The sequence below is a fragment of the Dermacentor silvarum genome, chromosome 11 (genome assembly GCF_013339745.2).
Source record: "Dermacentor silvarum isolate Dsil-2018 chromosome 11, BIME_Dsil_1.4, whole genome shotgun sequence".
Classification (NCBI taxonomy): Eukaryota; Metazoa; Arthropoda; class Arachnida; order Ixodida; family Ixodidae; genus Dermacentor; species Dermacentor silvarum.
The window spans coordinates 98,196,852-98,209,854 of record NC_051164.1 but is presented as its reverse complement, the minus strand read 5'-3'; the positions used below and the strand labels follow the sequence as shown (position 1 = coordinate 98,209,854).

At 42.0% G+C, this 13,003-nt stretch overlaps 1 protein-coding gene across 2 annotated transcripts in view; it reads left to right on the top strand.

Moving 5' to 3' along the window:
* Nucleotides 1–11,315, top strand: part of LOC119433716 (actin-binding protein IPP) — a 41,552-nt gene extending 30,237 nt beyond the window's left edge. For both annotated transcript variants that reach the window (XM_049659106.1, XM_037700970.2), the window contains exon 9: nt 779–11,315. In XM_049659106.1, the coding sequence (XP_049515063.1) occupies nt 779–1,021 (243 nt within the window). In that variant the 3' untranslated portion in view covers nt 1,022–11,315. The remainder of the gene's footprint in view (nt 1–778) is intronic.
* Nucleotides 11,316–13,003: the final 1,688 nt, after the last annotated feature.

Below are 13,003 nucleotides of genomic sequence, written 5' to 3'. Positions count from 1 at the left end.
GCGCTCACTCGCACTGTGGCTGCGAGTTCATGGTTATCGAGTGAAATCTGTTAATGTTTGCCTGAGTGCATGTGACACCGATAAAACAATGAAATTTACTTCGTGTAGTTGTCACTTCGCTATTGCCATCAATGCTCCGCCTTTTTGGCGAGACTGACTTTTTTTGGGGTGGGGTTTAGGATGAATATGCGTATCTTTTTACACTTTTGTTGTTAATTTGTGGGTGCCCACTGCGGGCACTAAGCGCGGTCAGCTACGGCGTCCCCAAGATTTACAGCGCCGTGTGACGCAACACATGCAAATCTCGGACGCCGTGAGCCACGGCGATGCATTGCTCTCGGTGTGATCTGCACAGCACACGCTGGCGCTCATAACCGGGCCTACTAACAAGATACTATTCACGAGGAATATTCTGGGAAGTTGTGAAGTTGTTTTTAATGCGGAAACTTTAAAACCTTAAATTAATGAAATTTGCAATTCAGTTAAATTTTTTGCTGCAAGTACAACTTCATTATATCGAGGTTCGACTGTATATATTTTACACGCACTACAGCAAACGTTTTTAGGCTACTCTACAGGGCTTAACATATACCATTTGACATTGACCACACCATCAGCTACATCATACCATCTCTTGGTGTTCTTTGGCTATTACTGGCTCTTGTGCCAAAATATGCATCATCATTAAGCACCGATAAATAACCCTTGAATTTGAGGAAAAATAAATACCAATAACATGGAACCCTTCTAATAACTTGTCTTCTCCACTTATTTGCAGAATCGTTGGACGGAGCTCCCGCAAATGAGTATGGCACGTGTGGGTGCGTCCGTGGTGGGTGTCAATGGCCGCCTTCATGTGATGGGTGGCCGACGTCCCTCAGGTTACGAGCGGCCCTTCGCGATCGGTGGGCCCCCGCTCACGCTGGACACAGCTGAGACCTACGACCCAGAGGTCAGCATGTGGTCCAAGGCAACACCCATGCCACTCAGCCGTTGCTACGCTGCTGCCGTTGTCGTATGAGCCCTGCCGCGAACGGTCGTCAGCGACCCAGCAAGAAACTATGGACCTCACTTCATTCTCAACTGTCTCCCTCACTGTCATTTCCTTTTGTGTTGCTGTTCGCTTGTTTTGTTTGTTATGCCAGCTTGTTAATCATGGTACAAGCAGTCTTTTCTGCTGAGCACTTCTGTTACAGACTTGTGCTTTTGCGAGTGTATTTGTTTTGCTCTCTTTTTCTTCTACTCCAAAGCTTGGCAAGGGCTGAAAGCCTAGTTTACTCTCCCCACACAGCCATTCACAAGAGCTTTTTGAAACGTGAGAGTCGTGAAATAAGCTAAGTTCTCTTGCTGCTCAAGCAGGCAGCTGTTTGATTCAAGGGGGAACACTTTGTGCACTTTAATCCACCTACTGATATTGGTTGTGTTCAAATCACCCCCCCCCCCCCCCCTCCCAGCGTCTTCTTCCTCATGGTACAGTCAGCGACTGATTTTCCGGACGGCCAATTTTTCGGAGAAGCCCGATAATGCGGACGTCTTTGCGGAACCACCACCTACCCCATAGAGTCAGTGTATAAAAACGTCTGAAATTTCGGATGCAAAAACGTTTGCTGTTTGATTTTCCGTACTTCTGCCGTGACCGCAAGTCTGAAACGGCATTAATCGAAGCCACCATTTTGATTATCTCGCCGCCTCGAACTGGCACTCTCACACGCAGATCAGCTGGCAACCGTAGCCACCACTGTGGCAGTGCTAAGCCTAGCTACTTCGAAGTTTGCTACCAAGTTTCTCGCTTTTCGGTGCCCATGTTTTTCATTGAAACAGTTCGCCACTGTTAGCAATGGCGCCGACTTTGCCTATGTAATCCTCACCAGTGGCTTTGAAGCTCGGAAAGCACGGCGCGTTGCCTAATGCCGGTTCCCGAATGTCAGCTTTGCCTCAATACATCTGTTACGCGGTAAAGCATACCAAGAGTGGGAAGGGGCAATTGTCACGGGACACGGCATGTATTCCTTAATTATACACGCTTGCACCTGCCGTCTCCTGTCTCAATTCGAGCACCGATACGCCTAATAAGTGTACTGGCAGGCCTTTAGAGCTATTTCGGACGTGCCTGTGGCGATTTGAGCCCTTGGGAGCAGTAAAAGGCATGCATTCATTTCTTCGGACGTTTTTGCGGCCCCTATGGAGTCCGAAAAATCGGACGTTGACTGTAATAGAAACCAATCTCAAATGCTATGTTCTTGCGTACTTCAAGCACTGAAAGCAATTGCGGGTGCTGGGAGAACGTCATGGCAGCTATGTTTTAAACATAACCTATTGTCTTGCGCATGTTCATGTGTTTCCTTGACGGGCATTTGCCTCTGCATTCTTGACCTGTATGCTAAAACAGTATCCTTGTCTTGATTGAGGTGGTGCTGGTTGAAAAGTAGGCACAGAATTTTGAAGTTGCTGGAAGAGTGTCTTGGTCAACCAGCACACCAACCAGTGTGCTGGTTGGTGGTTTCATGCCAAAGCCTGAAAAGAAAGCTCACAAGACCTTTGGCAGAATGAGTGTCTTGCAACTCTGATGTGAAAGGCTTGAGCAGCAGCTGATATGCAAGCAGTGAATACTGCAGCACACGGTCATGTACGTGAAAATATGCGTAAAGAGAAAAATCAGGATAGAGAGTTTTAGTTTGTCCGGAAACATATTGAACTTCACTGAAAACCAAATTACCAGAGACATGAACTGCAGCATCAGTGCTGGTAGCAACATCTTCTGACGCTTTGTCAAACCAAAGTGCACACGACACATTCTTGTGTTACATGGGTGCTCTTTCTAAGAACAATAAAAAAGGCCGCGTGTTAATGAGTAAGTCGCTGCCTAAAATTTACACCAGAAGTTGAGTAGAATACACCTGGTTAGTGCAGTAATAGCTGTGTCCTTGGTGGTTAAGCTCTGCGCCACCAGATGGCGGCACCAACACTACCACTCACATTTACATCTATTCTGCAGAGGGCAATATGTTTATGGACAAGCTGAAACTTCCTAATTAAACATGTCCTGAGTAGTGAGAAACGCTTGTGCCAAAAGAAGCCCATGTGTGGAAGCGACATGTGGTGTGGTTGAAGTCGCTTGCACTTTTAAGACTGTGTTGTAGTGTTATTGTGCGTGTATTCTGAACTACTGGTTGTGCTTCAAAGGTTTGCTGGAATTCATATGCCCAACACAGGTGCTTACAAATGTGAAATGCAGAGTGTTAAATTCTTGCAGCTGATTGTCACATGTATTTGTGTATGGGTCTCACATTTCCCAAGAGTTGACTGTGAGACAATCGCTCATGAACGAAAGCCACACCAGTGTTTCACATGGACGTCTTATCTTGATGCTTCTTTTAAACAAAATTGAATGTAAAGCAGAACTACCCTTCAGCTGAAGTAGTCACATTTCTTCAATAACATTCCACAGTGACTCTTATAGTATAATTTTGCAATGGGTATTTCCTATGCCTACTTGAAGGTGCATTTCTCAAACATTTTGTTCCAGGAATGATCGAAGAGTAGAATTTGATGCAGTGACTAATTCAGTTGAGGGGCAGTGTTGTGCCCTCTGTGCTGGCGCAGAGGTGTTTGTAAAAAAACTCCTTGTCACGTGAACCGATAAGGTGCTTTATTTACATGTAGTGTTAACCTTTCAAGGTGCAACGCCGCCTTCTGCTTTGATAAGCTTAAGAGAAGTGTCAAGTTGGCATGTTTGTGAAAATGTGAGTTGGGCTCTGACATGTTTTTCAGCAAAGTTATTTGAAAAGCAGCCAGTGTGATAGAGTGGGATACCTGCTCTGAAGAGTGACTGCTTTGAAAGATTGCAACAGATTGTGTTATCTTGTTTTGGGCTCCTGGCAAGACAGCAGTCGTGTGTGAGGGAAGGGGTTGAAACACCATTCAGCAGGGGCCATGTCTGAAAATGCACATCATGCGGCGTACATGACTAATTCACATTTATATCGACATAGTTACATAGTTTATCTTTTTCTGGTGGCCATTTTTCACTGTCTCACCACTGTTTCAAAGTTATCACTCGGTGCTAGGTGCGTTTGCATGTATCCGAAATTTCCAGAGTGATATAGCCGATTCTACAGCAAAAGAGCCTTATCCAATCAGATTGAGTGTGTGACACGAATGGTGCCGTGCGTTATGTCACCTGACTTCTTTCTGGCCTTCTTTCACAGTTTCTGCCTTAACATCGAGTTTTTTTGTTTTTTTTCCTCTAACAGTCAACTATGAAGTCTTGTGGGTGCCTTTTCCGCTTTCAGAAGCATGGATTTGGAAAGGTTGTGGTTTTTGACTTCTCTCATGAGGAGTCTCTCAAAATAGCACAACGTCTGAGTACCTTAAAATGAAAAGCTTGTTTTCTACTTTTGATTATTTGTATTAGGAATAGTCAACATCCATTAGTTCAAGCTTGGCAGGGCATTAGAGGTTGGCCCAAATTATCTTACATTTGAATTAAAAGAAACATAAGGCACAAGCACCTTTCAAGAGCTTTGAAAGTTCAGCTAAAAGGTCTAATTAACCTAAAAGTTTTGAAATCGTGGAAATGAACTGTGTTTGCTTCGAAGGCACAAGTCACCAACACATTGTGCTGTCGCTGCTGTTTGTGCTTCGTTCAAAGTGGCCACCACTCAATGGTGAAGTGATATAGGTGCGCAGACTTGAGCGGGCGGCACTCTCCAGTCAGTATGTAGTGTGATGGACCAAGCCCTAGAGTGTGCCATGATGCAGTTAGTCAAGATCTAGAGCGAAGGTTTTTGCAAATGGCTTTATGCAGTGTAGGCGGAAGGTGCTTAAGCAAGTATGCACCCAATGATTGATTTAAAGAATGGTGAATAATTGATGAGTGCATTACCCGGTGAGGTTTCTAGAAGGACAACAAGGTTGTATACTGCGTTTGGCGATTCATGTGCTTGTTTTTACTGATACTGTACAAAGTATATGAATTCAGGTGATGCTGATAAATGCAAGAAATGCGTATTTAGCTACTGGCAAAACCAGTTTTGGCAACTTCGCAAAAAAGCAAAAGAAAAAAAAACAATATTATTAGACAAGAGTGCTTGCATATTGTGCAATAAGAGATGTGTTTTGAATGTTCTGAACAGAATGTTTTAATCTTCCGTACTGTTGTAACCACATCCAGAGAACATTTTAACTTTCTCCTGATGTTCTGTTATGTACTCTTGTGGCATGGTGGTGACCATACGCCTAGTCTGTCTGTGTGAATTTTGCTTGCTTCGAGGAAGCCGACTCGCCTTGTGAAAACTTTAGGCCTGCGAGTAAGGTGCTTTCCACTATGTCACGTGACAAGGTTCCTGATGTCACCACCCCGTGTGAACAATCCCATGTGACCTACAAGTATACCTTGGTCTTTTAGTGTTTGAGAAACATATGGTTGAATTCTGTTTGTGAGATGTGGTTTTTATCTCTGTCTTGATCACCACTGTTATCCTAGAATTGTAATGTGTGTTGGAACTATGTTTCCATCTCTGATCTTCTTACTTTCATTGCAAAAACGTCACCAGTGTGTTGAATAATAATGTTGCTTTCAGGGTTGATGCACTATTTTGCTGGATAGATAACCAGCACTAACTGCCTCCTCTTGCTGCAAAAGCTTCTTCACCCAAGCATTTTATGTTTGAGCTCCCAATTCAACATCTGTTTGCCCTACGCTCTGTAAAATCATACGCCCTTTAGGATGTAATTTTGTCACATGACAGTAATCTTCATAAATCTTGCGTGCGCTTCCATTATTACTTAAAACTCTGTGCCTCCTATTGGGAATGTTTCATAAGCTTTTTAAGCTTCTTAAGCTTCTCAAAGAGCTTCTGACAGGTAAATAGCTAGTTGATGCACAGTGGGAAAGGAAGAAAATGCACAAAAGCTAAGAGTGATGGTGATTGTCATGGGACTTATTGTACTGTGCACCTTTTAGGGTGCAGTTGGTCACGCAAAGGAATAATTTGACAAATTAGAGAAAGGATAAATCTCCACCTAAACATGCAATTTTCGGTGACAAAATTACACCCTAGAGGGTGTAGTTTGTTGCAGTCTAAGGGTGTGCAAGTTTCGACGTATTTTGCTAGTCTCTTTGTGATGCTTTTTGCCAAGGCAAGGCATATATCAATGCAAACTAAAACATGTGATGGACTCCAATAATGTGTCTTGCTTTTCCCTTCTTGTGTATTATGCAGTGGGCAGCTTTCATAGTTGATTCTGTGTATCTTATAGTAGCAGCACTTTGTTCTGTTAGGCAGTGACTGCTAATCTAATGCCGTCTTCCTCATACATCCAATCAAAGTGCTGGCTGCAGTTGATAGTGGTCCGTTTCTGTTTTGTTGTTCTCTCTCTTGCCTTCTATTTTCTTTTATATATATATATATATATATATATATATATATATATATATATATATATATATAATTTCACATAACTGTAGATATATACACACAGTTATGTGAAATTTTCGTGAGCATGCTTCAGAAGCATTTAAGGTATAACAGCTTGGTGACACTTGCTAAGAGAGCTAAAAACTTCTTCAGTACATTTGTGTCTCCTTTTTTCTTTCATTGGAACTTGACTTGTTTTGAATGGGAGGTTTCAGACTTTGAAATGACAATACAGAATTTCGTATAAACAGGCTCACTGTATCCAGACTAAGTTGTTGTGCACCCTACTTGCTTGTGTATTTTGTCATGTTTGTTGCTGCTCACAAATGTGTATGTACTTGTGAAAAAAAAAAAAAGAAAAATGGAGTGGGGGGGGGGTTCTTAAATGGTAGCTTTAGCTTGGAACACAGTTGGAATCAAACAAGTGCTATACCAGTTTGAAGTTTGTTGCATTTAAGAGAATACCTTCAAATCTAGTAAGTACCGGGAGTGCTTTTTTTTAAATATTTGGGCCTTAATGTTTTTTCGGAAAGGACTGAAAATGAGAAACTTAAAAAGAAAGTGTTTAACACTCCTTAACTTTGCTGCAGAAACTGGTTTTGTAATTAAACAAAGTGAGGCTAACAGACGCATGAAGTGGTGCACTTTGTCAGTCTTTAGTAAAACTGTTATTTGTTACACAAGATTTGCTGAGGTCATAGATTTGCCCACTTTAGAGAGTCTGCCAGATGCATTTTATTGCAGAGCTAAGGATTTGTGCAAGCTGTATGCTTCAAGCTCATTTTTTTTTTTTCATGTTTTGTTATTTTGGAAGTTTTAATAATTTAATCTTGAATGAAAGAAAATATGCTGTCAACATGCTAAAATTCAGCCTTTTCTTTTTAAGTGCAATAAATGTAATTCAAGCCTGTTCAGCAATTGCCAGATATAATCAATTGTACATTTCACATGTGCAAAAGAGAGTTAGCTGGAGATTTGGAGATTCTGCTTAAGGTGCATAAATGGCCTTGGTGTAACTGCCATGCAAGATGGGTGCAGTTTGCATACGCATGATCCCGGAATTTAGATGAATACACATGTGCACACACATACACTAACATACACACATGCATTTGGATACAGTGCTACGACTTGTAATTTTGTGTCACCTAACAATCCCAATGCCTGTATCTGCATTTCAAGTTCGTTTTGATGGCTGCCACATTCATTCTGAAATCTGGGACTTGCCGAGATCTTGGTTGCGATTATGTAATGGTTCGGAAAGTGAACCATTCTCTTGCTTTTTCTTGATTTGTCGAAATTGTGCTTTTGTCAGCAAAAGCGTAATTCTGACCAGTCATGTGAGGGCAAGTGGACAATTCGCTTTCTGAAACGTATGATTGGACCCCATGTTGCAGTATGCAGACTGTCCTTAGTAAAGCGAATATATTGGAATGAGTTCTCATTTTTGTATTTTTAACGGAATGTATTACCGTAAGGGTCATATATGCTACAGAATCTTCAAAAAAAAAAAAAAAGTGGTAGATAGGGTCTTTTTTTTGTCTGTGTTTATATGTGGTACCGGTGATTATACTTGCATTATGTAAATAGTATATATGGTTTGTGGACTTCCATGGGAGGTGATCTCTTCTAAAACAAAAAAACAAAACAAAAAAAAAAGCTTTTAGTGCAACTTGAGAACCTGCACTACCATTGTGCAGCTTAAGCGCTTTATTTAGCCAGTAACTGTATTATGATCAGTGTCTAGACTTTTAGGTACAGCAGCATGGTTATTCCTGAGTTTGTGTGAATGGTTAGAATATTTGTGTTGTTGAACATTGAGATGTTATTTTCGATGTAGGGTAATATTTCTTTTCCTATTTTAGCTGGTGTTTGATAGTTTGCTGTAATACTGTTGAACAACACAATGCACTTTATATCCATGGCATTTCTCCTTGATTCGCTCCTTCAGGAAAATTAGCTGCAGAAATAAAAGCGACAAGAAAGGCCGCACCACCAAAAGGCATAGCAAGCAAATGTAAAGCTAAATGAGGCGAAGTATTAAAAACCCAAAGACAATTAATGTTAGCAGGGAAGGGAGGGAAGAACTTCAGCTTTCGATTATGGCAACCTGGTTTGTGCTAAAAGGTATGGCTCCTCTAGCTTTTGTTGGCGTAACATTAACAAGTCCCATTAGGGCCATGGACAAAGAGAATAAATTACTGTAGTCCATTAAGGGTAACTTTCTTTGCCGAATTTTTTTTATTGCAGATTTCAAACCTTCAGACTGACATATTTCGAAAAATATTTACCGCAATTTTTCTAGAGTGACCATAAAGTGACAAAAAAAAAATATTTTCCGTACATAAACATGCATTGTTATTCATGAATACAGATGGGCTTTCATAAATACTTATAATAAGAATAAAAATTAGGTACACCGAAATAGATATATATCCTGATTCGGGCACTTGGGTAGTAGTCAACATCAGAGGAAATGCCGCTCGACTCGCTAGCAGCAGGGACAACAAGCGTGCCAGCCCATAGCGTAATTGAACCATGTATGCGCACAAGCAAAAAAACTATGGTGGTGCGACCCGTCGGAAAAACCAAACAAATCAGAAACTTGCTGTAATCCTTTGTTCCGTCGCCAACGAAGGGCAATGAGATTCTGCGAACCAAGTCTCGGGAAAACACATGCAGGCATGGCAGCATCGTTTGCATACGGCGGCATCGTTTGTATATACCAGCACCTGTCTGTGAATAGATGTAATTGCACCCCTGTAAGCAAGAGACAAGCAAGAATCTAACGGTGACCCTTTGAGAGATTAGAAACCAGATAGACATCAGTTTTTACGAGCGAAACGAACGGAAACAGCTTATGAGGTGAAACCAAAGCTAACTACTGCGTGCATCTCGCACGTGTGGATGTATAAGTGCTCGCTGAAATTCCAGCGCAAGGAAGCCGTAGAATGAAAACCAAGAGACTAGGAAGCAACAAAAAAAATTAAATTTTGTGTCCACACAGAGTGACAGCACTGGCTGGGCGACAGAGTTGAAAAATTGGTGCGTTTTTCCAACATGCAGACAGCACCACAATTATACAGCATTGACCCTCTCAGGGTTAACCAGAAGCAAAATATACTGAGCTTAGATTTAATGCTGGCCATGTAAAGGTTGCTTTATGTTGAAATTGTCGCAGTGAGGTCTTCCTCTTTGCTCTCGATTGAAAATGGAAACAAACAAACAAAACGCTGACAATGTGTTTGTCTCCCAGTCTACAGCTAACACCTCTCATTTTCTGCGCAACTCGAAGGCAGCAAAGTTGTAAAAGGAAACTCGCACCCCTCAGAAGCCCTAGGGCCACTTTGCAAATACTTCATTGGATACACTGCAATGCCTTCACTACAGTAAAACTTTGTTATGTCCAGCTCTTTCTAGTGCATTTCAACGGCCTGGTAGGACCGCGTTGCTGGCTGCTGTGACATTTGAAAGTCGCCACACTGCCGCACACCACCGTCAGCTTTCAATGCTTTCAACGCATTCTTTGTGTAAGAAAAGTAGGCAGGAGGCTATGTGAGTGGTGCTAAATTTGCTGTGAAAAGTTGCCATACAGCGAAATCAAAGCAACAAAATTGTAATACATTTTGTGAAAATTTTGGAACACTACACAAATAACAAGATACATGAAACTAGCACGTGCATCTTAGATGGTAAATGAGGATACTATAAAGTAGAACAGTAGCTGTTTCATTTTCACTGAAGTTGCAGTTAGAAAGCTCAGGTGTTCAGTTAACTAATTTTACTTCGGCTTCAAGTTCGATCTGTGTAACTGAATGCTGTTTGTGCAACATTGCTCTTTATTTGTTTATTCAAGCAAGGCTTGAAAACGGAAACGTGGGTCAGAAGGTTGAATTGGCAAGTGGCAGCATTGGTGAAAAACTGATCATGCTGGTCGTTAACTGAAGCGGGGCAGTTCTACTGCATACATTGTCAGACTTGCCATCAGGCCACATATTGGAGCTCTGTAGGACTTGTTCTCCTTCCCTGCTATGTGTTGAAAAATGACAGCCGTGTCATCACTCTCGTGAGCTTCGTAGTGTCAGACATGCTGTAGGAGCGCTAAAAAAAGACCTGGTGAAATACTTTACTTGCGCATGGGCCTCAGAACATTTGACAGACACTGTATTGGTGGCACTTCCTGTCTGCAGCGCTGTGAAACAAAACCCACTGACAGATCCTGTCACTTGTGGAGTGGCTTCAAAGCTTTCAGAGACTGTACTTGTGACATCTTCTATTTGCAGGGCCCTGCTACAAGACCTGATGACGAATCCCATCCCTTGCAGAGTGGCTTAGAAACTTTTGACTGAGACTATACATGTGACACTTTTTTTTTTTTTTTGCAGGACCTTTTGTGTAAGAGTGCATGTAGGGTGAAATATGTGATTGCTGTTTTGTGCATTTTTGCTGATTGCTGCTGGAAATAACCCTGTAGCATATAATTTACTCTCTAAATAATTGGTTCCAATTTCGGCATAGTTCCATGAAAGTGACTAACCAAAGTAACATCTCAGCGTGATTAGAAATGGATGGGCTATGCTGGAAATCGATGAAATGACAAACTGGCCAGTAATAAAGGCCATAACAATCCACCGAGAATAACTGATGCTATGAAACCAGTTGTGTGCATCTTGTTTTTTTTTTTTGTGTGTGTGCTTGTTTTCATTTTCTGCGAGCAGTGAACATCTCTCGTGTGTCCTTGCATCGTTGCATTGAGAGAGACAAATGTGGGTGATCTTGCACTGCCTTTTGTGTGTGCTTGTATAAGCGTATTGTGAGAAAGAAAAAAGTACAAAAGCTATACTGTAAAAAAAATTATAAAACATAGTCTAATAAATGGTTTTTACAAAGCCCCAACCTGCTGCTGCTTCACTGCATGTGGACCGTGTCACTGTGTAACATGACCGCACGGGTCATGTTAAACGTGCTGTGGAGGCTTAGCGACTGTGGTGTTGCGCTGCTAAGCACAAGGTCGTGAGATCAGATCGCAGCCATGGCGGCCGCATTTCGATGGGGGCGAAATGGACGAACGTCTGTGTCCTGTGCATTGGGGGCACGTTTAAAGATACTCTGGTGATCAAAATTAATCCGGAGTCCCCCACTACGGCGTGCCTCGTAATCAATTCGTGGTTTTGGCACATAAAACCCCAGAATTCACATTCAAGTCATGTTAAAAACTTGTATGGTCTTCATCGTCATCTTAATTTAAGTACACTGTAGACAAGTGCCTTTTTTAGAAATCTATTCTTATCCTGTGTAAACTAAGAAGGTTGCCAGGATAATTTCTAGTTCCAGTGGGAGAGCAAGGAAATGATAGTGATAGCTTGTGCCAGTTATGAGACTTACTATTGTAAATCTTGCACATACTTTGTTTCATTCCACTCCTAACAGTCTTCAGAATAAGCAGAATCTTAATAACTACGATCAAGCCTTGACACAAGAAAGCCGCATCCAACACAGAAATACCTGTGTTACAAGCACGTGTTTGTTACATGCTGATAGTGGCTAGAAACATTTTCAGTTTACTTTGTTATGTCCAACAATTTGTTATACTGAGGTTTGATTGTGTACTATGTAGCACATGATCGAATGGACCCAGAGAGACTACACAGACTGTTTACGCAGGCTTCGGTTATTGTATGGATGCTTAGTGATTATATCAAGCATGCACTGCACTAAAATTAAGCCATTTGTGTATACTGGAGGATGTGTAGTGCAAAAGGGGTGTTAACCCCTTTTGGGGATGGTAGGATGTGTAGCGCACATACACAAAATGTACCACAACTACTAACCCCTTTGGGGATGGAAGGGTGTTCCCTTCCTTGCTGCACTTTGGTACACAGAATGGACCACAACCATTGACCCTTTTGGGGATGGAAGGATGTGTAGCGCACTTTGGTATGCAGAATGTACCACAACAATTTACCCTTTTGGGGACGGAAGGATGTGTAGCACAATTTGGTACACATAATGTACCACAGCCGTTAACCCTTTTGTGGAGGAAAGGATGTGTAGCACAATTTGGTACATAGAATGTACCACAACCGTTAACCCGGAAGATGTGTAGTGCACTTTGGTACACAGAATGTACCACGACCGTTAACCCCTTTTGGAGACGGAAGGATGTGTAGCGCACGTACACAAAATGTACCCATTAACCCCCCTTTGGGGACGGAATGATGTTCCTTTGCTTGCTGCACTTTGGTACACAGAATGTACCACGACCATTGACCCTTTTGGGGATGGAAGGATCTGTAGTGCACTTTGGTATGCAGAATGTACCACAACAATTTAACCTTTCGGGGACGGAAGGATGTGTAGCGCACTTTGGTACACAGAGTATACCACAATAATTTACTCTTTTGGGGAGGGAAGGATGTGTAGCACTATTTGGTACACAATGTACCACAACCGTTAACCCTTTTGGGGATTGAAGGATGTGTAGCGCACTTACACAAAATGTACCACAACCATTAACCCCTTTGGGGACGGAAGGATGTGTAGTGCACTTTGGTACACAGAATGTACCACAACCATTGACCCTT